Consider the following 26,615-nt stretch of genomic DNA (forward strand, 5'->3'; position numbering starts at 1 on the left):
AAAAAATAGAAAAAGAAATGGTAGGATGGTGATTTTCAGGCTATTTAGTTTTTATACAATAGAAAGCCTAATGTAGATATTGTAGAAAAACAATACAATAGCTATGTAATAGCTATGTGACCTTGTATGAATCACTCAACTTCTCTGATTTTTGTAAAATAATTATCACTCTTTACCGATGAGAGGTCGTAAGTGCAAAGAAGATAATGAATATGGAAGTGCTTTATAGTCCCACCAGGCTTACAGTGGGTACCCACAAAGGTTTATTAAGTCTTCCTTATGGAGACCTCTTTCTCTTTCAGCAAAATCACAATGACTTTTACACTTAATAAAATATCTTCTGTAATCTCTTCTACTTTTATATATAGCCTTTCTTTGAATAGTTGCAATAAACATGCAAAAAAGAACCAATGCTTCCTCACATAGTTTGAAAAAATGGATTCAAAATGTAGCAGAGGGATTTGGTGCACCACAAAAGAACCTCCTGATAAGTAAGGTTTGCTTGAACAGTCAAGTGGACTGACAAATGAGAATGTACACAGAGTTACTTCTTTTTCCTGTTTTGCTTCTAAGTTAGGTAAAATCAGCCCCAAGGCAAAGCAATGGATTAGATATATCTGGAGGGAGGGCTTATTCTCACTCCACGTTTCTATGGAATTAAAAGTTCTGGACAATCTCTTCATGAATAAATGAGCTTACAAAGTAGCCTTCTATTAATTAGTGAAGCATGTACCAATACCATTTCCAATATCATAAGAAAAGAAGGGCACATGCAGGATGGGTGCTCAGAGCTTCCTGAGAAGAGTGAAGTCATATTCTACACTGAAGGGTCTCAAAGACATTTGCTAAAAACAGAACCGACCAATCTCTTTTGGCTATAGGGATTAGATGACTGAAGATTCTAGTCCTATAATTCTATGATTTTATGGCTTATATTGAACTGTTTTAAAGTCTTTGAACCCATTAAGTAGTAAGTGCTTTAATAACAAAATAACCAGAAAAAATGTTTAGCGACTACATTGCTTGACTCAGTGATGACTGGGAAATCTCATTTTATTTTTCATTTGTTCATGAAGGATTTCCCACCTTTTTCTTCAGAGGGCTCGTTTTCAGGTCTTTCTCATTTCTAGGTACTTAGCTCTGTTTTCTTAGTCACATGCAATTGTTCAGGAATTGGATAGTGATTGAAAAGACGGCTAAAAGCTGAGAGCCAGGTACCATGGGGTCCTCAAACATATACATACTTGGGTGAGGACGGCCTGCTAGCATCCATCGAGGGTCATATGGGGCCTTTGTAGGAACAAACTCGATGATTCTGTCTATAGGATCCTTTGAGTTCAGAAGAGGAACTGAACTGTGCACGCTCTAAAAGGAGATTGGAAGAGAAAGAGCATGGTAATCAGTGAACTACAGTCATAGACTCCAACTCAGCAACAACAGCTACAGACAAAGACAGCAGGGCCCACATATGGAATTACACACAATAGTCCCAATCTTCAGCTGGAAGAATCCTGCTTATGTGCTAAGCCCCAAGCAACATGTACAGGTCAATAATCTCATTTAGGAGCCTGGGCACAAAGTGGTGTGTTTTGACTCCTGATTTCAGTGTGCCCATGCTCTCTGGGAGGCTACTCTGAGGAATGAATGGCTGTTACAAAGGAGAAAAACCACAATGAGGAGGAACCTTAATATACTGGGATCTGAGCCTCAGGTAGGCTATGAGGGCTTCCGTGACTGGCAGGCATTAGAAAGGGACCCAGCTAATGAAATCCAAAGACATTTTAAAGGTAGGGCTGTAAGAAAAAGAGAAATCAATAGCTTTCAGAGAAGTATTTTATAAAAAAAATTCCTCCACCATAAAGACAAGACCTTAAACACAGAGGCAGTGAGCTGTGGCAGAAATGACGGGCTCTGCAGGCTATGACAGTGGTGGGTAGGAAGGGCTCACCTTGGGCATGTAAGACAGCCAGTGCAGGACAGTGAAAACCCCTTCAAAGTCATCACACACAGTGCAGTGGGTTACCCCATTGTTGTGCATGATCTGGATGCCCCCGAGCTGGTTATTGGAGGTGTACACTTCCCGCCCGAGGACCTAGAGAAATGAGCAAGAGAAAAGACATTGGTCTCTATAGAAATAAAGGCATGATCTATTTCACAAGTGTCACTAAAATGGGCTATTTTCTCCACAAAACAGAGATTCCAGTCTCCATAGGTTGTTCTGAGGGACCATCTGAACCTTCTTCCTAAAAAGAAAACTTAGAAAACAAAAAATACTTTTAACAATCACATTCATGGTTGCAATTAAAAAACCGGCAAGCCCCTTTCTCTCTACCAGCTACCACAGACAGGCACAGCATACTTCCACACTCAGCTGAAACTGCAGTGGTGGGTGAGGCTGGGACCAAGAGGCACAGGCTACTTTATCACGTGCAAGTCTCTTAGTGCACATACACAAAAAGGTAACATGCCTATCTTTCAATAATATTTAGTGACAAGTCTCAGTTAAAGAAACTCTGGGGGCTTGGGTTCCTTGTTTTTAAAAAGGATGATTTTTTCCTTATATTTGATTTTTAATAGGTCGATGTAAAAGTAATTGTGATTTTTGTAATTTCTTTTAATGGCAAAACCGCAATTACTTTTGCACCAACCTAACACTGGCACCCACACATAAGCCTTAAAGCTAGCAAAATCTTGAAGCAACTCAAGATACCTACATGAACCTCTGAGTCTCAAGTCTTCTTTGTGTGCTGGGTGCAGGGCTGTGATTTATACCCAAGCACGTTTTCCCTCCTCCTTCCCTTCCAAGGCTCCAGGGAGTTCAGGGCCTCAATCCCTGGTATATCCCTGGAGGAGTTTAACCCTTGTAAGGGCAAAGGGCACCTGCAATTGGAAACCACAAAGTTTCCTTTAAAGAAGAAAAAAAGAGGAAGAATAGATATTCCTGGACTTGGAAATTGTAGGGTTTCTTTTTCCCTTGAAGACTGGTTAATAATTTCTTTCAGGGAGGGAGGTTTTCTGACCCAGCAGATTGAAGCTGGGCAGCCTGAACACTGACGATTGCAAACTGCTGAGTGTGGAGTAATTGCTCGTCATCTAGGGTAGCCCCGGAGAGCTCTAAACAGTTGTAGAGCGCTTACTGTATTTTACCTTTTCTTTTTCTTTCCCCTCGTCCTTTAAAAAATAACGACAACACAAAATTTCTTCTCTACTTTTACTCATTTTCAGTCTCTGGGGAGAATCTAACAAATTAAGGGCCAGCAAAGCCTGCCTTTATATTCCCATTTTGCCCCTTCTTGTTAGGAGCTTTGAGAGGTTCCCCTGCATGCTGGGTCAGACCCTCCGTCAGGACCCTCCAAAGGTGGAAGAAGTTAGTGACCAAAGTAATAACCTCAGTGTGACCCAGCTGGCCTTGGTTCCATTTAACTTCAGCTGGGAAAGGCATAAGATACTTTTCTGAAAGGAATATGGAAAGCAAAATTGCTCTCAGATTACTGTTTTCCTTGATAAGGAAGAGCAGAGAACAAGCTTTTACAAGCAGTCCCAAGCTGGGCAACATGCTGGCAGCTCCTTTGAAGGAGCCCCGTGAACAGAGGAGACCATATCTGACCACTGAGCTCCTATCCACCTTTCAGTCCGTCTTTAATCTCAGCCCAGGCACTGCGGCTTTCTCATTCTCCTGCTGTCTCTTTCCATTTGCCCTCTCTCTGACTGATACACTGATCTCTCGGTCACTCGGCTTTCTGCTCTGCTGAGTCCATATTACTAATAACACCTCCGCCACGGCCAGTTTACCTCATGAAGGCAGGAGCACATCATTACAAAATAAACTCATAACTTTGACATTCTAGCAAATACACGCCGTTTGTTATTTTTATGGCTTTAGTCTTTCTAACAGGCAGAGGGCATTACATACCTGTTTCATTTATATCTTTAAATGTGCGCACACATGCACATTCACACATGCATCAAGAAACAAAACAGAACAAAAAATCCAAACCAAAGCAAATATCCAAAGCAGTATGTTGATGGGGGAGCCAGGTGGAGGCAGAAACCCTGTCACTTACGGAGGCCACGCTCTGATCTGGCTCTGGTTTTATGGTCGTCATAAACCCGATGGCCCACAACCGGTCCTTCTGGGACAGACTGCCTCTCTGCTAGAAGTCTTTCAGTGTTATCAGCAGTATTTTTAATTATTAAAATAAAATTGGAAAGGGGGAAAGGAATAAAAAAGGAGACACCGTGGTGACCCTGAAAATCTGATATTCACAATCTAGGTCAGGAGTCAAGTACTCCTTGTTGCCCAGAAGAGAGAGCTGGGGCCATTTTCTCCTCAGAAACACTATTTTCTTCCTATCTCTAATACCTGATAATCTCCAACCACTTAGAATCTTACACATCTCCAAAATTAATAATGGACTGATGAAGAACTATACTCAGAAAAAGGGACTGCTCAGCTGTTTAAAACACTTTCTTCTGATGTCTTTGCCTCCTCATTTAAAAGTGATCCTCTGCCAGTTATCCATTCTATCCCGTATTTTTACAAAATAATGGGAGGCAAACTTGGTAGGCTCAGTAACTGAGTACTCTTTCCTTTACAAGCTCAATTAAAATTTGGATTCCGACGCTTTGGCATTGTTCTGAAATGGCAGCAGTATTTCTATGTATCTCCCCTCCTAGGTTTAGAAGAACCAGGGCTTAACACAACCAAGAACATTATTGCTGAGCTAAAGGAGTGTTTGTCATGTGAGAAAATTCATTTAATTTCAAAATTAAGGAGAAAAATTACAGAATAGACTAAGAGTATCCCAATACCCCTCTCTGTCCAGCCTTATCTTGGGAGATGGGGGGTGGGGTGGGGATGGACACAGAAATGAAACTGCTCCCCTAACCACAAACAAATGCTAACAATCATAGCTACTTAACAATCGGTGAAGAGAAACCGGGAGCCTCCAGTTCATCTCCAGCACCACATTTGGAGTATGCACCAGTAGAATGAGGGCACACAATAGCTCCTGATTTATAGAGGTCGTTGCTGACTCAAGTGGTTTTAATGATTTTAGAATACTTCACAACAAAAGCTCCAACCAAGGAAGCAGAATCTGGGTTAGGATAAAATCCATTCTGCCTAACTCTGAACCAATCATGCTATAACTGTTACACAAACCCTCATCGTTATCTAGGAAGATGAACAGAGTCCACATAGAACCACTGTTTTCTTCCTCAATGTTGCCCTACTGACCTTCCACAGAAAAACTTGGGGTAAACAACTCTCATCAACATATTTTCATGAAGTAAGTGAGCTGCGTTCAACAGCCTTTTATTAAGTCTGACCTACGCATTTCTTGCTGTGTTTTAGTTCCCAAATATATTCCTCTGACATTTCTACTGTACCATACAAACTTTTAATTTATCTGTCCAGCAAGCATCGATAACTACTTAGCCACAGGAGTGAGTCAAACATGGGTGAATCTCCTGAGGCCTCACTTTGTTGCCCTCCAGATCTAAGTGGAGAAGCAGTACCATGAAATGTTAGGAACAGGCTCCACCTCCGGGTCCTCTGCTGAAGAGTGCCATGGTGACAAAATTGAGTAAGGGCTGAATCTGAGAGGAGAGAGGATCTTGACTCATTCTCAATATAAACTTAAGCTTCATCCAGCGCTTCATTCATTGCAGCTGGCAGACCTAAGAATTAAGGGCACCACATAAAAGCCGGTCATTAGCAGAGACACAATTGCTAAAGGCTCCACCGAAGATGCTACGTAGCCTTTGGAAATGTTGAGATACATAAGAAGTACAAATGAATGCAGTCATACGTCCATGCTCAGGCCTCTGCTGCTGCTGCTGCTTATCTAGAGACACTGCAGACAGCTCAGGTTTACCACAGCTGACAGGCAATGAAAACAGCCTAATATACCGCCTGCTTGCTCCTTTTTGGAGATCAAGATAAACACGTTCTTCCTTTCCTCCGTGCTCCAGATGTTTGACTGAAGTGGCAGAGCATTGTGAGGTTTTGTGCAAATGAAATCACTGTGTAATACTGAATGAGTGCAGTATTTACTTGTCAGGATATTTGTCAGCACAGGCACTGAGATTTCCAAGTTTCACAGAGACAACTTAGCTCCATTTTTTAAAAATTGCCTTTGTCCTGACATACACATTATGTTGGGGACCCTTAGACTTATAAGCAAATATTTGCAATCATGTGCTGAAGATGAGAAAATTATGATGCATATCAATAATGGAATAAAAAATAAAATGTATTACTTCTCTCCCCCTTTTATTCAGTCTTTCTCCCCTTTTTAAACAATCCTTGGTGGGTCAGAACATCTTCTATTTAAGGAAGGAGGGAATATAAAAGTCCTCCTGCATCTAAGAATTAGACTACACAAGCTGAGTCCTCGCTGCAATCCTCCTTATTAGGACATTTCCATTCTCAAGAGGATTTGAGGAGGGGTTTTGCAAATTTACTGAGTAATTGTCATCACTGGACTTCATCCATGACTCTGGATATTAAATTTCTAGGATCTGTCAGGTTATTGATAAAGGTTGGCTAAAGCTGAAAGAAAACAGGAGAAAGAATAAGCAGGAGTAGGGGAAAAGTGGCAAAACAGGGACAAAAGAAAGAAGAAAGGATGAGAGAGAGGAAAAGGGAGGGGGAGAGAAAAGAGGAAGGGTAAGAAAAAAATGCAACAGCTCATCTACTCAGTGCGGCTAATATCCTCCTCCCTGACCTGAGAGGACTACATTTTAAAAAGTTGACAAGTAATTCAATCTCCAATTAACAATTTTAAGTGGTGCTGCACATATCACTGTGTAAATGTTTCTTCAGGAATATATCCAAGGGTGAATGGAATTAAATCTCTAGGGAGATGGAACCAGGACCTATGTGACCATGAGGATTATTTGGGGGTTCCAAAATACAGTTTCTTAATACATAGGCACAGGGTTATATATTTTTCTCCCACCTTTATTAGCACTACTGTCACTGGCAAAATGGAGTGCTGGCTGGCAGGTGCTAAGCTAGAACTGGGGTAGAGAAGGGGCTTGGTGACATACTGTGGGCAGAGGAGAGAAAGCCTCTGACATGAGCCACAGTTGGATTCAAGACCGTCTGCTAGAAGACCAAAAATGTCTCTATAAGAAGCAAATTATGAAGTGATCAGGTATGCTGCTGAGGAATAAACTGGAGCAAAGGGATGGTGCTGTCAGTGGTAGGAAAAGAAACAATATTCAGCCAAAAAGAGGCTGAATATAGGCCAGAAATAACACTGGAAGACATCTCTTCACTGAGGTGCAGGGTTCACTGGAGAACAGAAGATGAACCAAACAGCAGAAAGACAATAAGGATTTGAAGGTGAAGTGGGTAAGAAAGAGAAACTCTTTTTTTTTTTTTTTAAGATGGAGTTTTGCTTTTGTTGCCCAGTCTGGAGTGCAATGGCACCATCTCAGCTCACTGCAATCTCCGCCTCCTGGGTTCAAGCATTTCTCCTGCCTCAGCCTCCCAGGTAGCTGGGATTATAGGCACACGCCACCATGCCTGGCTAACTTTGTAGTTTTTTTTTTTTTTTTTTTTTTTTTAGTAGAGATGGGGTTTCTCCATGTTGATCAGGCTGGTCTTGAACTTCCAACCTCAGGTGATCCGCCCACCTCAGCCACCCAAAGTGCTAGATTACAGGCATGAACCACTGCGCCCAGCTTCAAGACTCATTTTAAATGTAAAAGGTAGAGAAGAACCACACAATAGTTTGCTTGCTAAATGTATGAGAAAAAGCATAGGCTTCTAGAGAGAAAGGTGACTGCCAAGAGTAATCACTTGCACCAGGGACCCACCAACTGCTCATGTAGGTGGGGACTTGAGATTTCTGATGATGAATGAATTCCAAATAGGAATTATTTTTTTATATTTATTATTTTTTTTTGTAGAGACAAGGTCTTGCTAGGTTGTCTAGGCTGGTCTCAAAGACCTGGGCTCAAGCAATAATCTCACCTCAGTCTCCCAAAGTGCTGAGATTACAGGCATGAGCCACCACGCCCAATTTTCAAAAATTTTAAATAAAGTCTGGTTTATTGAGGTATAATTTACATATAGCAAAATTGTCCATCATAAGGTAGACACATCTGTAAATTTTAAAACACATAGTCATATAACCACCACCATAATCAAGATAGAGCACATTTTCATCAGATAGAGAGCATTTTCAACATCCCAAAGTCTCTTTATGTTCCCTGTAATCAGTCCCCTCCCTCCACCCCTAACAACCATTGGTCTGCTTTTTGTCCCAATTGTTTTGCCTTTTCTAGAATGTTACAGAAAATGGAGTCATACAGTAACCTTTAGAGTCTAGCTTCTTTCAGTGGGCATATTGCATCTGAGCTTCATGCTGATAAAGGTATCAGTATTTTTTTTTTTTTTTTTATTCCTGAGTAGTATTCCATTTTAGGAAAGTACCACAACTTGGTCCTCTGTTTGCCTGTTGGTGTACCTTTAAGTTGTTTTCACTTTTGGAGGATTATAAATAAAGCTACTATAGACATTTGTGTATAGGTTTTTCTTTGTTGTTGTTTTTTTTTAAAGCCCAACTTTGTTAAAAGTGGCTGTGCCATTTTGCATTCCCACCAACAATTTACAAGAGTTCCAGTGGTCCTGCATCCTCATTAACACTTGGTGTTTGTCAAACATTAAAAAAAAAAAAACCATTTAGTGGTGTCGAGCTGTGGCTTAATTTTCATTTCCCTAATGATAAACATCTTTTAATGTGCATATTTACCATGCTTGTATTTTTTTTGGTGAAGTGTCTGCTCAAATTTCTTGCCCATGTTTTTAACTACTGGGTTATTTTGTTATTGAGTTTGAGAACTCTTTATATATTCTAAATACCATTCTTTTATCAGATAAATATTTTCTAAAGATGAAAACTTAAAAAGAATCCCTGTTTGTCAGTTGCCTCCTACTGGTTTTACTGAAGAGGCTGTGTGACTGATGGTGGGTCACCGTGATTGGGTGGGTTCTTTTTCTTACCAACGCTGATTTCTCAGTTTCTTAGATGTGCATACTATTGTAAAAGGCTTAAATCCCAGACACTGAGACGTTATTAAAATTAGGAACCGGTCAAAAACCAGTCAGAAAATCTTCAAGCCCAGGCATGGTAATCTGTAGTTCAATCTAAAAAGCTCTTAAAGCTTCTCCTTTCTTAATTCAACACTCCTGACTGTGTACATAAGCTGATTAGACTGTGTGATGGCCAATCTGAATGAGAAGGGACATAGCTAGATTTGGATCCATGCACAAGGAACATTCTCTAGATGATGAACAGCTAGGAGTCAGGTTTCTAAACAGTCTCATTTCCACATCTTTATCATATTCACAGAGCAGTCTGTGCACAGCCAGGGCCCAGGTCTGTCTTCCTTCTAGAAAAGACTGGAGTCCTTGCATTTCTAATCTACCAACATGTACAGTTCTTGCACTTTTAATTTATGAGTGTTTAGGGGGGACCTCTCTGACTTGGGAACATACTGGCTCGGTCTAATGCTTGGAGATTATTAAACTTGAAGCTATGCTCCACTATCAAGTCTACAGATCTTTTATTTAGAAGATATGGTGCTCTAAATGCACAAAGAGTTCCCTGTCACCTTCACATTAAAGCCCCTAGTGCCTGGTAAATGGAATTATATAGCTGTCATCTCCTTTCCCCAAAGTTTTAAGAGTACAATGGGCTCATTTTTTCACACTCCATCCCAGCTTCAGAACTAAGAGACCTACTTTGTATTGATTTAAGGTCTCAGAAATAAATAAACCTGCTTCACCGCTGTGATTCACAACAAATTCATGATACACTATTGCATGATATATTTCAAGCTCTTGCTCTGGCTCTCTTTTTCCTCTGGTGAGTGATGGGGGAGGTGGGAGGTGGTAGGGAGCTGCAAAGCTGACAGCCTGATGGTTATTGGAGATGGTTGCTGACTGCAAATCCAAGAACAGACAGTGTTGGAGGAGTATGGGATTTTTTTTTAAACAAGGGGGCAGGGGTGAGAAGCTAATTTACTTGGGCTTCAGGCTGGGGTTGGGGCAAAAGAAAGGTTGAAGAGAGGAGAAGGGCTGACAGACTAGCAAAGCTTCAAGTGAACACTGATCTGCAAAGACAGAGCTATGAATATATGTAGAAAGAGAGAAACGTAAAGAAAATTCAACATATGAAGGTGTAACATACCACTGTATAGAAAATGAAGAGGACGAAGAAGCCACTGCCTAAGGAACCATGTGCACAGAGCCAGGTGGGCCCTTAGCTTGAGTTCAGGGGCAATGTTTTATTAGAGGCAGACAGTGCAGAGACCCTACATGCCACAGAAAGTGTGAAATAGAGGCATTTCTTCATTCCAATACTCAGGACATACCAGAATCCTGGAGGTGGAAATGGACAATGGATATAGGGTAGAGATATAATGAAGGTCCACATGGATGAAGTGAGCTAGAGACTGTTCACCGAGCAAGAGGGTAATACGTTCTAGCAGTGTAGCTTTTGTTTGTGGACCCTTAGGGTTTGAGTATCTAAGTCTACACCACCTTCACTGATTCCACCAAACCTTGGACCCAATGAGTTTTAGCTGGTATCTACAAATATAGCCGTCAAGAAGAACTATCCTCCAACCTTATACAAGGATCCTGGCTTTTAAGAAGGCAGATGAGGAGAAAGCAGGAGATAATTGAGCTCCAAAGGTACTGCATGACACTGCGGAAGACCCCTAAGGTTCTGAGGAGTACTTCCAAGAGGAATTAACTGTTGCTTTTGTTCCTTCTACTTATTTCACATTTTAAACTGGCAAAGTTATGAATCAAATTTCTCTTCTATCTTGGAATAGCATTTTCATCTTCACTACATTTGTTCTTGAGACAAGACCAGACTCTGAACACAAAAGTACATGAGAAAGATTTTGGTTCCATTCAATTTCCAATTGGTCATAGCATAAAACTGGGAGTTTCTTTGTTAAATTTGAACACTGTCTTTAAAGAGTGATTAATCTCTCTGTACAGGGAAACAGACTTTAGCCAAATATAAAAAATAACTCAAAGATGAATATACAGATGAATGAGATTGGTTCCAAAAGTACTGAGCTCCCATTCAGTTGAATGTTTCAAACATAATTGGATGAATATTAAGCAACAGTTTCACAGAGGAGATTCATGCAACAGTTGTGCGGTTGAACTTTTGAGGATCCTCTCACTCTCAACACTTATAATTCTAAAGGCACTTGTGATTGTAATGACATATAATGTTTACTTTTCTGTAATCTGGATAAAAACAAAGTTTAAAAATTTTAAATCATCATGCTCTCCAATTTCCATACCTGGTTTCATGAATATGTAATAATTTTACATATCATTAATATATAATCTAATATATAATGCCCTGATATGCAATAACTTAAAATTCCCCACCCCCTATCTATTTACTCCCCAGCCTAAAACAGTTCCCTGGCTACAGATCAATATGCATCTTTATAGCATCACAGAATACTAGATATTGAAGAGAATTTAAGATTAAGAGATCCTCTGGTCTTCTATTTTTAAAAAAGGGCTTAATTCATTTTTCTTATGTAAAAACTCTGTGTTGTAGCCACAGCTGGAGCCTGGGTACTCTGCATGGAGACTCTGGTGTGGGTCTTGACAAGGTAGTGAGTGAATTCCTGACAGGAAGACTTGATGAATACAGTCTCATTCTAGAGGTTGGGGGTCAGGTAGCTGTAGGTCTTAGAGATAGCATCAAAGGTGGCCTTGGCGAGGTTCCCTAGGGTGGCAGTGCAGCCCCAGGCTGAGGTGTAGCAGTTATCGATACCAGCCATCATCAGCAGCTTCATGGGCACCAGGGTCAAGATGATGCCAGTGCTCCTGGGTGCAGGGATGATGAAGACCTTGGCCGGGATGATGGCCCCACAGATGGAAGTGGCTACCTCCATGGAGTACTTAACCCCCAGACCCATGTGGCCATTGTAATCCCCAATGACAACAAACACCCTGAACCTAGTACTCCTTGATGGGCAGGGAGAAGAGATAGGTCTCCTCCAGGGACTTGATCTTCATGTCCTTAACCAGGTGGCCCAACTTGGCATCCATTCCTCGTCCTTGGCCTTGTCTCCATGAGCTCTGCAGGGCCTGGGCCCTGTTCACGGCCACAACCCCAGCCCCAGATGCCACTGCCAAAGCCTCCAGGGTTCCCTATCTCAGGCACCCCCACATCTGGCTATTTTTTTTTGTAGAGGGGGTCTTGCTATGTTGCCCAGGCTGATCTTGAATGCCTGGCCTCAAGCCATCCTCCTACTTTGGCTTCCCAAAGTGCTTGGATTACAGGATTACCATACCCACCTGATTTTCTACTTTACGATGGGAAATGGATTATGCCTCCCATTTCACAAAGGGAAAACTAACATCTAAACAGATTAAAGCCCAAAGTTGCTTACCTAGTAAATGGCAGGGAGAAGACTGACATCAAAAGTTTGTTTTTTTTTTTTTTTTTTTTTGAGATGGAGTTTTGCTGCTTTTGTCCAGGCTGGAGTGCAGTGGTGCCATCTCAGCTCACTGCAACCTCTGTCTCCCAGGTTCAAGTGACTCTCCTACCTCAGCCTCCCGAGTAGCTGGGATTATGCCCAGCTAATTTTGTATTTTTAGTAGAGACAGAGTTTCACCGTGTTGGCCAAGCTGGTCTTGAACCACTGATCTCAGGTGATCTGCCCGCCTCAGCCTCCCAAAGTGCTGGGATTACAGGCTTGAGCCACTGCACCCGGCCAAGTTTTTTTTTTAATCTAAAGGTTCTGTAACTCCAAAAAAATTTGAGCATATTCATAATAGATTGTCAAACATAATTCCCGAGCCTGTATTCAATACCCTAAATAGGGTCTCAGAGCTTTCACTTTATCTAGAAGCTCTGGACTGGTTGGTACTTGTGGTAGGGTCTCCCAAATTCTTAGACTCTAAGCCATCATACCTCTTAGAGTCAGAGGTAACTTCTATAGTGGAGCTCTGTGTGGTGATCCAAGCTGCAAGATCTCCAAACTAGAGCACTCAGGATTGCTGGCAGGTCACTGAGGCACACTAATGGAGTCAAATTTAACCTGCTATAGTTTTCTACCAAATTTGAGGACTATGAAATGAAAAACAAACAAAACAATCCCCCCAAATGGGGCCAGATTTACCCATATTTTGTGTATGTGTAGGGAGGGAGGATTTGAAAACTAGGGAGATCTGTCCATTGGGCAATACTTTCTGAGAACTCGTTCATAATGCTAAAGCAAGGACTACTAAGAAAAGGAAGTGAAAATGCCCTCTTTAGAAAGGAGAGCGATCCCATCTGGAGCTATGGGAGTGTTGGGACTGCCTATTGTGAAAATAGGTAGTTAGGGACTTTTAAAAATGCAAATTGCTAGACTGATCCTTAGAGTGATCATGGGCTATTGTATCAACAAGTCCTTGGGGACTCCTGTATACAGATGACTGACATATATACTACCCTATCATGACCGAACATCATGCCTCTCACGTTAATGCCTTTCCAAAGTGTGCTGATTGTCATTAGATACATCTATTGGGAAAGTCAACACATGAATGTACTGCCACACTGAGGACTGCCATCTAACGTTTTCCTGAAGGAATTTTTGCCTTCAAAGAATCAGAGAGCATAGACAATATTGTGTTTGTATTTCCCTTCCAGAGCCTGGATAAGAAACTGCAATGAGAAGGAACCCTAAATGCACCTCAGAAAAGATGATGGTGGTGCCAATATTTTACCTCATTTAATCCTCACAATGACCCTAGTACATAGATACTATTATTGTCCCCTCTTTTACAGGTAATAAAACTCTAACCCAGAGAGGGTAAATAAATTGCCCAAGGTCACACAACTAGTAGGTGGTGGAGCCAAGAATTAAACCTGGGCAGCCTGGCTCTAGCCCCTCCATGCTCATAACCTTTTTTAAAAAAAAATTTAAAAAATTGTATTTATTTAGAAGCATTCAGAATGTCAACAAAACAGCTGCAACTTAATTTTTTGCGATTACAGAGTGGTTTTCAGTGAACAGGACAACAATTATTTCACATAAGCTGCATCAGAGACAACTGAAGATGAAAAAGCTACCATCCCCATATATAACTAATTTGTGCTGTGTACCAACAAGAACCTGCTTTAAATTTCCATGCCAATTTACAACCCCCATACTGTACCAGGCAAGGTTAGTGGTTACTGAAAATACCACCAGGACAGGGCTATCTAAAGACACATTCGGTAGTGTGTTAGCTATACAAAAAAAAGACACTGTACAGTTTAAAAACAAATCTTACATAGTCTTACATTTCCATTTTTTTCTTTAAAATATGTGAGTTGTATACAGGAGGGTTAAATGCTTTATAGACAAGAAAAAAATCTGTGCTAGAGCCAACTTATTCATCATCATCATCTTCCTCTTCCTCCTTTTTTTTCTTGCTTTCTCAGCCTTGACAACTCCCTGTTTTGCTGCAGCAGGCTTTTCTTTAGCTCGATATGCAGCAATATCCTTTTCATATCTTTCCTTCAGCTTCACAGCCTTCTTTTCATAAGGCTGCTTGTCATCTGCAGCAGTGTTACTCCACATCTCTCCCGGTTTCTTCGCAACATCACCAAGGGACAGGCCAGGATGTTCTCCTTTGATTTTTGGGCGATACTCAGAATAGAACAGGAGGCCTCTTGAGTGCATGGGGATCCTTGAACTTCTTTTTTACCTCCCCTTTAGGAGGGATATAGGTTTTCGTTTCTCTTTCATGATGGGTCTTGTCTGCCTCTGGCATATCTTCAAATTTTCCTTTCTTTTTAGCAGACATGGTCTTCCACCTCTCTGAGCACTTCTCAGACTGAAGCATCTGTGTGCTGCTTATGTTCCTCCTGACAAGTTTGCACAAAAAATGTGTATAACGACACCTTGCCTCTTGGCATCTTAGGATCTTCTTTGCCCATGTTTAGTTGTTTTTCCTCAGCAAGGCACAGAGTCGCCCAGTGCCTGTCTGGCTCTCACTTGCCTCGGCGCTGTCTCTATCGTAACGTCTTTAAGTCATGTGAAACCTACAACACTGCTCACCCCACAGTAAGGGCTAAGTAATCTCTCCTTCCCTTCTTGAGCCTTCGTGACTTTCATGTTGTGTGTCACAGAGTCATGGGTGAACATGGAGACTGTACAGTGCAGGACTCTGGTGTAACAGACAATTCTACTCATGAGAGAACTCTGGCACTGTGCCCAACAGAGCCAGCTATGACTCTACATTACATACTGCATAGCTGCAGAAAAATACATATATGAGATCCACAGAGAAATGTGACTTACTTGCACCTTCTCAAAAGCAAGATTAGCAGAATTTGCCCCCTACCAAACTAACAGCCCTAGTCATACCTATCATATAATTTCTCTCTTCTTGGCAGATTCAGTGGAAATAGGGGCCTGATCTCGCTAAGGGGGATGAAAGTATAGGATATTTTTTTTCTAAAAAAGAAGCAGAGCTTTAAAATACCACAAGGAAGTCACATATCACCTGCCTATCACTGCCTTTAGCATATAGCTTACCCTCACAGGCAGTTAATGTCCAGAGGACAACCATAAACTGCATATTCTTATTTCTCTGCATAGATAATGTGCTCTCTCTTCCCAAGTCTGGGGCAATGGATGGAGAGCTAGTAGGTTCAGTACACGTCAGTGTTCTCTTACAGTACTAGTTCTTCCCAGCCTATCTGCCACCTAACACTATGTTAATCATACTAAATAAAAACTTAGACCAGGAAAGGGAGAAAAAAATAAAGCAAAAAGGAAACTGAGAGGAAGAGTGGTGGGGTAGGGAAAGCAAATATGAGTATCTCTGCAAATGTCCAGTGGCACCTGAACTTAGGAGTTTATGACTCTGCAATCATTTCAGTTCTTTAAGAGTACATCTTACCAGTTCCCCAAGTACACAGGTTACTGCCTTTGCCAGGCCAGCATGACTCCCTTCAAGCAGGGTAATTTGCCACACCCATCAGGTCTGCCACTCAGTGAGGCATTTTTAGGAATGTCACCCACAGCCTACAGTTCTTAGAGTTAGGAATCTATGATCTACACCTTAAGTGGCACAAAATAGCAAGCCCCTAGAAGCTTCTCTTATTAATGGCATCATTCTCACAACATTTGAACAAATATGAAAATGACCAGACCACCTTCTCTTAGGTTTTATAGACCACTAAGCAAAGAGGCCTGAGCTTTCTTCAACACTTTTCTGACCCTGATTTATTCTCTGTCAATGAAACTACATCACTTTCCCTTCTACTGTTTTTGCCTTCCTGTCTACAAAATATGGCCCTGATACCATTAGCCCATTCCAGAAGATAGCAAAGAACCAGACAGATATTCTTGACGGTGAATTTCAAATAAAGCCACTTGGGCTACTTCTAATTACCAGCCTACTGCCTTTAGTCCTAATGTCAAATGTGCTTAGTAACACTCAAGAAAATCCAGATACTATATCTCATCTCAATTTGGGTACTATTTTGAATATTTTACAAATAACTGCAGGCAATAAAACAAGACAGACATGGAAAAGAGTATACACAAATAGTGAGTTCACAGGGGGGAAAGGATAAAAACACAAAGGTAGAAAACACTTTCTGGTTTTGGAACAAAAAATACAGTGGCAAAGGATGGTGTCCATGAATAAAAGATCTAAGTATACAGAAAAACCACCAAAAGTAAAAGAAAAAAAAACCCAGAAAATATTTATTTTATATGCAGGTTACTACTGTTGGCTATAAAAAGAAATCCTTTAAAAAGAGTCTTTGGAAGCAAAAGATAGGAAGGTGTAAATGAATTAAAAACAGGCTAGGCCGGGCATGGTAGCTCCGCCTGTAATCCCAGCACTTTGGGAGGCTGAGGCAGGCAGATCACGAGGTCAGGAGATCGAGACCATCCTGGCTAACACGATGAAACCTCATCTCTACTAAAAACACAAAAAATTAGCCAGGTGTGCTGGCACCCGCCTGTAGTCCCAGCTACTCGGGAGGCTGAGGCAAGAGAATGGCTTGAACCTAGGAGGCGGAGGTTGCAGCAAGCCGAAATCACACCACTGCACTCCAGCCTGGGCAACAGAGTGAGACTGTCTCAAAACAAAAAGCAAACAAGCAGGCTAATGACAGGCAACATCATGTGTATGCCAAGATGGAGTATAGCCATAAAAGCCTAATGCACACATGCAATGTATTAAGTTGAAAATGCGTGTCTCTTCAGCTTCATATCTATTAAAGGAACAAACAATTTACAGGTTGCTATATTATGGGAGTATGACATGTGGAGTGTCAACCTTTTCTCTTCAAACTGAACCACGTTAAGTAAAATCAATGATGGGGTTTAGGGGGTAGGGGAAGGAAGGGGAAAAGCAGGGAGAAAAAAAGTTTTTAAAAATCTCTGCCTCAGCAAAAGTTTTCATTAAAATTTTAGACAAATGATCCCTGTGTCCTTCTCCCTTGCTGCCTGGGGCTCCATGCTATTTCTATGCAAATAACAACCTCGTGGTTTATATCTTATTATTTCCACCGGAGCTGCGGCGACATGACCTGAGACATGTAAGAGGTGGGGGTGGGGGGGGAATTGGAGAGGAGAGAGAAAGAAAGAGAAAGTGGGGGGGAGAGAGAGTGGGTGTTCACTCAAGTGTGAAAAAATATTGTCAGGAGTGAGCATCAAGAACAAAAAAAAAAAAATTGCAGGGATAACGTGTTTATTTCAGTCCCCCCCAAAACCCCCCAACCCCCCCTTCCTGCAAACCAGCACCTTTTAAAATTCATTGGGCATCAGGCGATCATGCACAATCCATCTGCTTTCACTTTATCATTTGCATTTCATGCCTCCTGGCTTTTGATGTGCTGATACTTTGATGCAGTCAGGAGACGCGCATTATCATTATTTCAATTTTCAAAGGGGTCAACGGGATCGGCACTTGCACACACAAGATTTTTTTCCCCTACAACCTCTGCATACCCCCACTCCTTATTCTTCACCCCAATGTTTAACATAAAGGATGAAGACTCAAAAAGGTGGGGGTCAAATGTTTACAGTCTAAGACTGTATGTAAGCTTGCATATGTCTCCTACATTTCTACTTTACACAGGTACATACTAAGAGCAAAACAGCCAAGGCTTAAGAAAGGAGACTCTATAATGTTTGAAACACACAAAGACTTTCTCACACATGGACACTCAGGGAAGTACACAGAGAAAGAGGGGGATCTATATGCAAGACACAGACACAAAGAGACAGACCAGCACCCACAAAGAAAGAGACATGCACTCAGGGTGACTTGCACACACCCAGAGTACACAATACAGAGATACCTACAGAAAGAAAGGAAGAAAGGCAAACAGAGATGAAGAAAGACACCAGCACACACAAAGACAACACGTACAAGGAGTGAGTCAGAGGAAGCCATCTGAGCATGGTAGTTTCCTTTTTCATACCTGACAGGCAAAGGGGCTGATAGGACATTCTGAACGAATCTGCATGAAATCGGTGTCTTCAGCAGCACAGCTCTATACTTGAGCTGACATGAAGACAGTGAAGCAGGCAGAGCAACGTTAGGTAACCTCTGTATCCGATCACTCCCTTCAGCTAAAAATGATCATGTCTTTTTGGAAGTGAGCATTGTTTGGTAAGCTGAAACTATAGCTTTATTTGTCTTTCCCCCTGTAACTAAGCTTTTCTTTTTACAAGAGCCCTGTAAGCTATGAAGGTGAAGATAATGAATTTGATTAGAACAATTCAATCACATTTTAAGAAATCAATCTCTAATGTTTCTTTATGGCACAAATGAAATTCAACTAGCAAGTTTTCTAGCAAAACAAAACCAAAAACCCAACATATGCTTTTTGTAATATTTTTTGTATATAATACAGTATCTGGGAAGGGGGAAGAAACTCAATATAAGAAGATACATTTCAGAAATTAGCTCTCTGACTGAGTATGGGAACATCATGGAAATATAGGTATCTTTTAAAAATTCTCTTCTCATAGATAATGGTACCTAAAATTCTCTCCGGCATTCATCAATATCTCATCCTAACAAGGTATCCAAAAGAACAACTTAAAAAACAAAAACAAAAAACCCTTAAGACTCCTCCTGCAATAATAATCTTCAGTAGTAGTGGTTTGCAATCTTTATTTCCAGGCCACTCTCCAAAAAGGGAGGAAGACAGCCAAGTTTGCCACTGTTAGCACTGCTGTGCCTTTCCTTGGTGGGAAAAGCAAACCTAGAGGAGGATACAGAGTTCATCTGAATGCAGAGAGCAAGCTGATGGCATCAAACGATTCCTCTAATTTCTGACATCCACAAAATCTAATTAAGCCAGTGAAATTATCAACTTGTTCCTAAATGGGAATGATAGAACACTTAGTTCTTATCCTTACAGTTCAAAGTCAAGACTTGATAAAAAGTTCCTGCAAGTGTAGTAAATATCCGACACAATTTAGTATATGTATTAACTCCATAAGCTCAATCACCAAATCATGTTAGAGAGAGGAATGGGAAACTGAAATTTCAGTGAGGGCCAACACTGTTTGCCAAGAACTAGGTACTATTTTTTTTTTTTTTTTTAAAGAGATGGGGTCTTACTATATTGCCCAGGCTGGATTCAGACTCCCGGGTTCACTCTATCCTCTATCCTCCTGCTTCAGCCTCCTGAGTAACTGGGAATCTAGGCATGCCCAGAAGAACTAGGTATTTTACTTATGTTTCCTCATTTGAGCTCCACATTATTTAAAGGTTTAAGTTGTTATCCCCCTTTGACAGATAAGAAAGCTGAGGATTTGAGAGGTTATATAAACTGCACAAGGGTAGTCAGCCTCAGATTATTCCATTATATTTTTCTGGCCCTGAAGAGAAAATAATTTTCCTATGCTTGCAAAGATGTCAACTGCATTGTCTTTTATATTTTCAGGTATTCTTAGATAGTTTTCACTCTTACGAGCAGTGACCTGCCATTATTTTCTCCCCTTTGGAAAAGCCCTTGTGAAGCTGGATTAAAAAGGCACAAACCTTTCTTTGGAAGGGAAGATAAATCTTTATGCATACTCTTTCCCAGTAATTCATCCATGCATCCATCCACCCATCTTCCCACTCAATATTCGCCAAATATTTCTTCTATGTACAAGAGACCACCATGAATGCCCTTTCTGAGAGATGTATTCACATATTTCACAAAACCATTAAAACTTGATATCCTCAACACCTAGGCCAGTACCCAATTCATGATGTAGGCCTGAAATGGGAACTTGTACAACTGGAATCACAGACAGCTCAATGTGTGAGTATAGCTCTCCTCACATCTTTTACTAGTAGATGAAGAAAGGGAGTGGAGAGGTGGGATAGAACAGAAGCATTCAATTAATTCTTTCCACAAAGATACTATAAGCTCTTTGGAGTATGGGTTTTACATGGTTTGTTCACTAACATATACACAGGGCTGGGAATAGTGCCTAGAAAATAGTAGGTACTCAAAATAGTTGATAAATGAAATGAATGAATGAATAAAAAGACAAGCAAGTCAATGGGCAGAAAAGATGGAGAAAGAGGGGAAGAGACAGACTGAGGAAGGCATGGATTGAATTGCTTCCTTCCAATTAGGATCTTGAATTAAGAATTCACAAAATAATCTTCAATCAGCTATGCATACTTCTTCAAAACCCTAGAAACTTACTTTGTTGAGGGCTCCAGCTCCTGTTAGAATTAAGTGAGAATTCTCAACCTGAATGGTTCTCTGTCCCAGCCGGACAAGGTAAGCCCCAATCCCAATGGCCCGGCACGTCACCTTAAAAGAGAATAAATTCTACATGTCACATATTTATGTCCTCTCTGAAGCTTTAAGAACTAAGGCATATATAAGTAAAATCCACATTACCAGAAATAAACATTGCTTTTTATAAAGTCTGTTTGATTGATACACACACACACACACACACACACACACACACACACACACACACACACACACTTCCTAGTCAAAGAAAAGAAATCCAGTGATTCAAAATTCAGGCTGGGTGCAGTGGTTCAGGCCTATAATGCTAGCACTTTGGGAGTCTGAGGTGGGCAGATCACTTGAGCCCAGGAGTTCAAGACTAGCCTGGGGCCGGGCAAGGCAGCTACACCTGTAATCCTAGCACTTTGGAAGGCTGAGGTGGGTGGATTACTTAAGATCAGGAGTTTGAGACCAGCCTGGTTAACATGGTGAAACCCCGTCTCTACTAAAAATACAAAAGTTATCTGGGCATTGTGGCACATGCCTGTAATCCCAGCTACTTGGGAGGCCAAGGCAGGAAAACCATTTGAACCCAGGAGGCAGAGCTTACAGTAAGCTGAGATCATGCCACTGCACTCCAGCCTGGGCAACAGAGTGAGACTCTGTCTCAAAAAAAAAAGACTGACTTTGGCAACATAGTGGGACCCTCATCTCCACAAAAATTTAAAAACTAGCTGGAGGTGGTGACATATGCCTGTAGTCCTAGCTACTTGGAAGCTGAGGCAGGAGGATCACTTGAGCCCAGGAGGTCAAAGCTGCAATGAGCTATGATTGCACCCACTATACTCTACTCTGAGTGACAGAGTAAGACCCTGTCTCTTAAAAAAGATTCTCCACTTTGGGAGGCTGAGGCGGGTGGATCATGAGGTCAAGAGATTGAGACCATCTTTGCCAACATGGAGAAAACCCATCTCTACCGAAAAGATGAAAATTGGCCAGGTGTGGTGGTACGCGCCTATAGTCCCAGCTACTGGGGAGGCTGAGGCAGGAGAATCACTTGAACCCAGTAGGCAGAGGCTGCAGTGAGCTGAGATCATGCCACTGCACTATAGCCTGGTGACAGAGTGAAACTCATGAAGGAAGGAAGGAAGGAAGGAAATAAAAAGAAGTTAAACTAAAAGCTAAAACAAAATGCTAGGTTTATTTGGGAAATTCAGTTATTTATATTATCCTATCTTCCTATTATCATGCATGATTAAAATAAAATTGTAGATGTACAATTTGGGACTGAATAGCAGTGATAGGAGAAAAAATAAACCCAGCCACACAGCCAGCTCTTCAAAAATTTCACATTCTGGAAAGATTTACCAGGCTGATGGTAATGATCTCATCATAGGCCAATGAGGATTCTCCAGCAATCATTCCAGAACCTCGAAGGTTCTCGGCTCCAATTCCCTCTTCTTTCCCAATAATATCTGTTATCTTGTACCTATTGGATATGGTCATGTCAAATTATGAAGGTTAAACACAGTAACAACAAGCCATTAAAAGAATAATCACCGTGAAAAGGCTGCTAAAAGAGTATTGAAACTTATATTTAATACCAGGGCTTTATGTGCTTCCTTTTATACTCTTCACTCATATGTCTTTCCTTCTTAGCTTGGTGTCTATTTTACCTGGAAGCAATATGGTTTAACAGAAAGAGCAAAATCTGGAATCGAGCAGACAGATTTAAATCCTTGCTCTGATACATGCAGGAGTGTGACTCTAGGGATAGTAATAACTTTTACAAATAATAATATCTACCTTTAAGGGTTGACAAGAAAGTTAAACTAAAGCAAACAAGGAGAAGGGTTGATGTTATAGATGGCCCTCAGATTTTAGAAGCCCTGTCTTACTTTCTAGAACAAGTTTCTGAAAAGCAGGGTAAATGCGTATCTCTATAATGAGCAATAGGTATCATATCAACAATTTTGGACAATTTTACATAGGAAGAAAATATCCAAATAGAGAGGTAATGAAAATGCTCAGCTTAGTTTCTCAAGTGAAAAATCCTCTTCTAAGGTTAGATGAAGCGAAGGTCAGAATACTGAACTCTCATTCCTGCTCCTTCATAAATATCAACTACATACACAAGGATCCCTGGATATAGTCCTCTGGAGGGGCAGGTGGAATGTGTGTAGAAGTGAAATGCTGACCAAGTTGTCCAGAAAGCATCCTGTGGATCTAGTGGGAGCAAGTGGGAGTCATTCATCTGTCTTCCTGGCAGGGGTTTAGGAGTGATAGCTGATAATGGGAAATGGGAAATGGGGAATGCAAGTAATAAAAGTAAGGAAAAATACAAAGTTGGAAGTAGAGATGGGCATATATTATTTATTGTTCCAACGTGTACCCAGAAGGCTTGGCAGTGGGCACAGTTTTATAAATTGAAATAATAAATAAGTACCCCACAGTGGCTCTTAAACTACTTCCTCCTGCCCCCATATTTTCCAGCTCCCTTCTTCATTTCCAGCCCTCCATCAATTCTTTTTCTTTGCCCTTGCTGTTGGTCTGTGACTTTATATCTCTGCTTCCCAGATTCTGCTGTCTTTCTATTTTCAGCCTTTCCAAATATCCAATAATTTCCTAATTCTTCCTTTTGTCCTGTATCTAGACTATCCTAAAGTTATGTCAGAAATGAAGGTACTGTCCCTTAAGGTGGTTAATTAACTACATTAATTGTATATGTGTGTGTGTGTCTGTTGTTCTTATAAGGTCCATATAGGCATAGTCAAGGACCCAGCCATACTTGCCTGTGACAAACTCAATATTCATAGATTCCAGAAATGAAGAGTTAAAAAAAATCATAGGGGAAAACTCCATTCAAAGTAGCAAGAAAAAATGCAAAATATTTAGAAATGAGCATAAAGAAATTGGCAGAATCTCAATGTAACCGTATTGTGACCCAAGGCACCATGATGAACTCCCAGAAGCACTACAAGACTTTTTAAATTTTTGAGAGAAGCACTATAATATGTGATATCTGTGAACTAGTAGCTTTAGATAGTTCACAGCTTAACTTTAGAATAGTGCTACATTCCTTTTGAAAATGTCTTGTCTGCCAGGCACGTTGGCTCAAGCCTATAATCCCAGCACTTTGGGAGGCCAAGGCGGGTAGATAACGAGGTCAAGAGATTGAGACCATCCTGGCCAACATGGTGAAACCCCGTCTCTACTAAAAAATACAAAAAACAATTAGCTGGGCGTGGTGGTGGGCACCTGTAGTTCCAGCTACCTGGGAGGCTGAGGCAGGAGAATTGCTTGAACCTGGGAGGCGGAGGTTGCAGTGAGTCGAGATCACGCCACTGCACTCCAGCCTGGTGCCTGGAGCCTGGCAACAGAGCAAGACTCTGTTTCAAAAAAAAAAAAAATGAAAAGAAAATGTCTTGTCTTTGCAAAGCTATTTTGAAGTTTCTGTGAAAACTGAATGAAGAACAAGAAATGAGGGTGGCTATATCCAAGCTGATTCCAAGGTTTGAGATGTTTTGCAGACACAAATATCTCATTAGTAAACAATTATTTAAGAATAAATTTTTTCAATTTCTGTATATATTTTTTCAAATGATTATTAAGTTCTTAGGACACAAAAACTTATTAAGTTGTTTACCTAATAAACAGAAATATTAAGTATATCTTATAGCCTAGGGGTGCTATGAAAAAAATTACTGAGACACTAAGGGTGCCATGAACCAAGAAAGTTCGGGAACCTCTGGCAAAACCTATATGAAGAAAACTATCAAACTTCAAAACAAAACAAAAACAACACTCATATAAATGGAAAAACATGCCATGTTTCTTTCTGGGAAGAGTTAGTATTAGGAAGGCGTCGGATCTTAAATTAATGTGTAAACTCAATGTAATCTGAATCAAAATCATTATGGAAACATTTTTGGCATTAGAAAAACATGAGCTTCTACCCAAGCACAGTGGCTTACACCTGTAATCCCAGCTACTTGAGAGGTTGAGGTGGGAAGATTATTTGAGGTCAGGAGTTCGAGACCAGCCTGGGCAACATAGCAAGACTCTATCTCTAACATAATAATTTTAAAATTAGCTAAAATAATAAATAAAAAAATTAGCTGGGCATGTTGGCACTTGTCTATATCCCAGCTACTTGGGAGGCTGACATGGGACAATCTCTTAACCTCAGGAGTTTGAGGATGAAGTGACCTATGATCCTCTTCCCAGCTTGGGCAACAGAGTGAAACCCTGTCTTTAAAAACAAAAAGCAAAAACCCTCTACATTAAAATAAAAGTAGCCAATGAGACTTGAGGAAAAATAAAGAATGTGAGAAAATTTGCCCCACTAGAATAGCTGAAATAGTGTGGCATTACCCCCAGAGTAGACAGACAGAATAAAAAACACAAGAGTAAATTTTCAATAAATCATATTAGAGCAATTAACATTCTTTTTTTTTTTTTTTTTTTTTTTGAGATGGAGTCTTGCTCTGTCACCCAGGCAAGAATACAGTGGTGCAATCTTGGCTCACTGCAACCTCTGTCTCCTGGGTTCAAGCAATTTTCCTACCCCAGCCTCCCAAGTATTTGGGACTACAGGCACACGTCACCAGGCCTAGTTAATTTGTGTATTTTTAGTAGAGAAGGGGTTTCACCATGTTGGCCAGCCTGGTCTTAAACTCCTGACCTCAAGTGATCCGCCTGCCTCAGCCCCCCAAAGTGCTGGGATTATAGGCATAAGCCAACATGCCCGTCTAAGCAATTAATATTCTTAAAAATACTAGCAGATAGATTATATAAAAACGTTCAACTTCACTGGGAGTTAAAAACACAAGTTAAAATAACAACTGCTGTTCTTATTCCATTTTATTAATTGACAATAATCAATGTTGGCAAGGGTGAAGAAAAATTAAAGAGGGAAACAAATCCTATTCTACACTGCTGACAGGAATGCTAATCTTGAGAAGGCAATTTAAAATCATTGTTTTAAACCCTTAAAAATTGACTTTCTGACCTGCAATTTCGCTTTTAGAAATTGATGATCAGAGCTTTTAATTCCTAAAAGTTTATATAAAACTTACATAAATGTCCCTTAAGGGGGTTCAACCCAGAGATGTGAAAAATTAGAAATAGTCTGAATGTTCAAATATATTTATTATAATAAAATACTATGTAGCCATTAAGCATCATATTCTTAAATAATATTTTAAGAATACATGAAACTTCCCCAAAAATAGTTTTTAGTGAAAAGGATAAATTATAAAAGAAATTCTTGTTATAATCTCAATCACATAGAAAGAAGGTATGTCTCTAGAAAAGACAGCAAGAGTATGACATAAATTCATAATAATGGCCTGAGGGTAGGGTTGTGGCTAATTTTTATTTTTCTTCATAATTGTTTACATGTTTCAGTTTTTCTAAAATGAATTAAGTATTATAAATTTAACAACTTCAATCAATAACAAGACTCTTCAGTTAATAAGTGGTAGAGCTGGATATACACCTAAGACATCTACATTATGTCATTAATGTTCTGCAAGGTTATGAACAGCTGTACAATAAGGAAACAAATACCATATTCTCCTTTCTTTAGTCCTGACCAAATTATTCCAATACATATTATATACCTACCTGGATTCTCCTTCATCCTCTACGTGTTCACAATGGACAGAGTTGAGAGCACTGACTCTCTTATAATCTTGAGGGGTCAGATATAAATACTTGTATCCCTGTGAAGCATAAATAGTTTTTAACTCATTATTTGCCATTGTCATATAACCAGAAGATACAGCAAAACATACATAATGAAGCTTGTTCCACAGCTAGCTTTAAATTGCCACATCATTTCTTAGGTTTACT

The 26,615-nt window shown here is 40.4% G+C and overlaps 1 protein-coding gene and 1 pseudogene across 10 annotated transcripts in view; both read right to left on the bottom strand.

Moving 5' to 3' along the window:
• Positions 1 to 26,615, bottom strand: part of ACACA (acetyl-CoA carboxylase alpha) — a 324,534-nt gene that overhangs the window by 42,751 nt on the left and 255,168 nt on the right. For 8 of the 9 annotated variants that reach the window (XM_017539866.2, XM_037742496.1, XM_037742495.1 and 5 more), the window contains 5 exons: positions 26,388 to 26,485; positions 22,128 to 22,248; positions 20,721 to 20,831; positions 1,949 to 2,092; positions 1,245 to 1,365 (listed from right to left, as the gene is read on the bottom strand). In XM_017539866.2, the coding sequence (XP_017395355.1) occupies positions 1,245 to 1,365; positions 1,949 to 2,092; positions 20,721 to 20,831; positions 22,128 to 22,248; positions 26,388 to 26,485 (595 nt within the window). Of the gene's footprint in view, positions 1 to 1,244; positions 1,366 to 1,948; positions 2,093 to 15,118; positions 15,206 to 20,720; positions 20,832 to 22,127; positions 22,249 to 26,387; positions 26,486 to 26,615 lie in introns of those variants that run through there. The other variant, XM_037742497.1, reaches the window with a different exon arrangement.
• LOC108312115 lies at positions 13,971 to 15,011 on the bottom strand (annotated as a pseudogene). Its single transcript, XR_001828485.2, has one exon. The product of XR_001828485.2 is annotated as a high mobility group protein B1-like (transcript).

The sequence above is a fragment of the Cebus imitator genome, unplaced genomic scaffold (assembly GCF_001604975.1).
Source record: "Cebus imitator isolate Cc_AM_T3 unplaced genomic scaffold, Cebus_imitator-1.0 Scaffold121, whole genome shotgun sequence".
Taxonomy (NCBI): Eukaryota; Metazoa; Chordata; class Mammalia; order Primates; family Cebidae; genus Cebus; species Cebus imitator.